The following is a 4,033-nucleotide window of genomic DNA, read 5'->3' on the forward strand; positions in this document are numbered from 1 at the left end:
AGGTTGTGTAGTAAGCCTAGGCCTGTGGAGTATGGCTGTAGACTGGTGTTTCTCAGTGCTGAGGCTGGGGATTGACTCCTGAAAAAGGTTGTGTAGTAAGCCTAGGCCTGTGGAGTATGGCTGTAGACTGGTGTTTCTCAGTGCTGATGCTGGGGATTGACTCCTGAAAAAGGTTGTGTAGTAAGCCTAGGCCTGTGGAGTATGGCTGTAGACTGGTGTTTCTCAGTGCTGAGGCTGGGGATTGACTCCTGAAAAAGGTTGTGTAGTAAGCCTAGGCCTGTGGAGTATGGCTGTAGACTGGTGTTTCTCAGTGCTGAGGCTGGGGATTGACTCCTGAAAAAGGTTGTGTAGTAAGCCTAGGCCTGTGGAGTTTGGCTGCAGACTGGTGTTTCTCAGTGCTGAGGCTGGGGATTGACTCCTGAAAAAGGTTGTGTAGTAAGCCTAGGCCTGTGGAGTATGGCTGTAGACTGGTGTTTCTCAGTGCTGAGGCTGGGGATTGACTCCTGAAAAAGGTTGTGTAGTAAGCCTAGGCCTGTGGAGTATGGCTGTAGACTGGTGTTTCTCAGTGCTGAGGCTGGGGATTGACTCCTGAAAAAGGTTGTGTAGTAAGCCTAGGCCTGTGGAGTATGGCTGTAGACTGGTGCAGCCAAGAAATATAGGCAGGCGAGAGCTTTCTGTGGAACGTAACACTTAAGACTTTAGACTGAACAATACAATATGTTCCTGTACACAATGTAAAAACTAAACACTTAATCACTAACCTCATACCCGCTGTACTTCCCTTTCTCTACCCCTGTTCTTTCCCCCTCCCCCAGCCGAGGGTGACCCCAGAGGGAGAGTTCCTCCCGCTGGACAATGAGGACATCAATGTGGGATTCGACACGGGAACCGACCGCATCTTCCTGGTTTCCCCGGTAACCATCGTCCACGAGATCGACGATGAGTCGCCGTTTTTTGAGATGGACCGTCGGACTCTGGAGGGCGACGCGGAGCTGGAGGTGGTGGTCATTCTGGAGGGTATGGTGGAGGCCACAGCCATGACCACACAGTGTCGCAGCTCCTACCTCGCCTCCGAGATCCTCTGGGGTCACCGCTTCGAACCTGTGCTCTTCGAGAGGAAGAACTGTTACCAGGTAAGAGGGGGAGAGGTCCTATAGAAACAGAAGAGGAAAGAGTTTCTCATCCTCTAGCTTCGTTGTTACATTTTCCCTTTTCTCTACATTTTAGCCATTCAGCAAACATTCTTATCTAGAGTGACCCCTCTCTTTTTCTTATCCAGAGTGACCCCTCTCTTTTTCTTATCCAGAGTGACCCCTCTCTTTTTCTTATCCAGAGTGACCCCTCTCTTTTTCTTATCCAGAGTGACCCCTCTCTTTTTCTTATCCAGAGTGACCCCTCTCTTTTTCTTATCCAGAGTGACCCCTCTCTTTTTTTATCCAGAGTGACCCCTCTCTTTTTCTTATCCAGAGTGACCCCTCTCTTTTTCTTACCCAGAGTGACCCCTCTCTTTTTCTTATCCAGAGTGACCCCTCTCTTTTTCTTATCCAGAGTGACCCCTCTCTTTTTCTTACCCAGAGTGACCCCTCTCTTTTTCTTATCCAGAGTGACCCCTCTCTTTTTCTTATCCAGAGTGACCCCTCTCTTTTTCTTACCCAGAGTGACCCCTCTCTTTTTCTTATCCAGGTGGACTACTCGTTCTTCCACCGGACCTATGAGATTCCCAGCACACCCTCTTGCAGTGCAAAAGAGTTAGCCGAGCAGAAGTACATCCAGGGCTCACGCTCCTCCTTCTGCTATGAGAACGAAGTAGCCCTGCAGCTCGTCTCCCCTGACAATGACCCTGAGGGCAACCCTGGCGTCTGCCCCTCCTCCCTGACCCACCGATCCTCCCTCTCACAACCCACCCACACTAACTAGGGAGGCGACAGGCAGAGGGGACAGGAAGTGACCTAGGATCCACAGGAAGTCAGGGACAGACAAAGGGAGAGAGAGGCAGAAAGAGATACAGGCTTCATAGGGAAAGAGACCAACGTAGAGAAAGGTAAGTAGAAGATTTAGGGAAAAGGACAACATTGAGAGACTGAAGTTGAGAGAGGTGTAGAAAGAGAAACAGAAGACACCACAAAGACGCCGAGAGACAGAGATACTGTATACTGTCAAACAGAGAGAGAAAAGGACAGACAGATAGGACAGAACAGGAGAGAGAGGGATAGAAAGAGAGAGAGAATTGTCTTTGAAAGGGGTAGATGGGCTGCTGCTACTCTAACTGTGTTGGCTGATTTGGACATAGCGATCTTTCAGAATCATTATGAACCCGTCTGTCTCAGACCCGTCCCGTCAACCAACCGCTACATTCACCACTGGCTCCAGCACCTAGCTGACCACACATACAACACTGACCCCTATTGGCTTCAGTCTGTACCTGCAGCTCCTGTTCAGTTACAACTCACACTGGACACATGGGAGTAAGGTGAAGCTGCCCCCTAGACACTGAGCTATGACCAGTTTAGTGTTTCTGCCCCCTAATGGTGAAGGTTAGGTTTTGGAGAGGCTAAGCTGATCCTAGATCTGTGCCTACGGGTAACTTCTACACCAAACCTGTTGATGTTGAATACTGTGTGAGAGAATGAGGTAAAACGGTGTATATCTATCTACACATTGAGGGATGTTTGTTGAAAGACAAGGCATTATTGATATGTTTTTGATTCTGGTGATTTGTGTTCTGTCAAGGTTTGAGCAGGTCTGTTGTGTTAGACTGCTATGTAGCAAAATGGATACAGAGAAACAGCTGGAAATAAGCAGCGGTTTTAAGCTGTTTCTTTGACTTGTACTGTATGTTGTTATTCTGTATTTATAATGCAAGACTATTATATATTTGCTTTATTTAATCAAACATGTTGCTTGTTCAACTGGGTGCAGTGTCAGCACAAAACCATATGAGTGCATCGTCTGGTAACATGTTATTTGAAGGTCTACTTCTAAACTTATGATTGATTGTTTAATATGGTTAACTATGGTTAACAAACAAAGGTTTATAAGTACTTTGTAAGCAGAACTTTGATTAAAATGTTACCTTATGTTATTTAAAAAATTCTACAGTACCCAGCTGAAGGGACAATCTTATGTTAATGTTTACCTCTGTCTTGAATATGAGATTCTGTCACCTGAGATTCTGTGTTCCTCAAACATTTAACTTTGTATGATTTTCCTCAGTATTTTCTTTATTTAGTTCATTTGCTGAATACTGTATATTTGTTAGAGTTTGAAGGGGAAAATGGGGGATGTTAAAGGTAGACTCAGCGATATGACGTAGATGCAGAAAGTAAACAGCATAGTGGGTCAATTTCCACAACAACTAAGAGCGTTGAAGTGTGAGGCTCAACTTCTCTGCTGTTTAAATACATAGTGAGGGTATTCCATACCGGTAAAATTTGAGTCTATCACAATAATGAAAACAAAATGTTGCCGAGGCTGAGATGGATGGCTGACACTGAGACCCGCGCGGACAGTAGTGGACGCATAAATTCTGGCCTAATGACAATCACCAAAATGTCATCACACTTGTTGGTGTTTTGTGTAACAGAGGTCTCTTTCCATCCACCACTGTTTGGAGGCTGGAGACATGTTGAGACTGGATGAACATGTAAAGGAGGCCTTTGAAGTGATTGCTTGACAATCAGATGAAAACATCCTGACTGGTGGTTTGTGCCACAGTAGAAGGTAATACATTACCTACATACATTAGTTAAGTTAAATAACAAATCTTTAGTACGAGGCCCACAGAGATCCTAATGAATGAACAGAAATCCTAATGAAAGAATAGAGATTCTATATGGAATGAATGAATAGAGATTCTATATGGAATGAATGAATAGAGATTCTATATGGAATGAATGGATAGATTCTATATGTAATGAATGAATATAGATTATATATGGAATGAATGGAGATTCTATATGTAATGAATGAATAGAGATTCTATATGGAATGAATGAATAGAGATTCTATATGGAATGAATGGAGATTCTATATG

General features: G+C 44.6%; 1 protein-coding gene across 4 annotated transcripts in view; it reads left to right on the forward strand.

The window, feature by feature from the left end:
- LOC110536604 (inward rectifier potassium channel 2-like) overlaps nucleotides 1-3,996 on the forward strand; it is a 39,319-nt gene extending 35,323 nt beyond the window's left edge. For all 4 annotated transcript variants that reach the window (XM_036940334.1, XM_036940340.1, XM_036940346.1 and 1 more), the window contains 2 exons: nucleotides 816-1,133; nucleotides 1,684-3,996. In XM_036940334.1, the coding sequence (XP_036796229.1) occupies nucleotides 816-1,133; nucleotides 1,684-1,917 (552 nt within the window). In that variant the 3' untranslated portion in view covers nucleotides 1,918-3,996. The remainder of the gene's footprint in view (nucleotides 1-815; nucleotides 1,134-1,683) is intronic.
- The last annotated feature ends 37 nt before the right edge of the window (nucleotides 3,997-4,033 follow it).

Source organism: Oncorhynchus mykiss, chromosome 2, assembly GCF_013265735.2.
Source record: "Oncorhynchus mykiss isolate Arlee chromosome 2, USDA_OmykA_1.1, whole genome shotgun sequence".
In the NCBI taxonomy this organism is placed as follows: domain Eukaryota; kingdom Metazoa; phylum Chordata; class Actinopteri; order Salmoniformes; family Salmonidae; genus Oncorhynchus; species Oncorhynchus mykiss.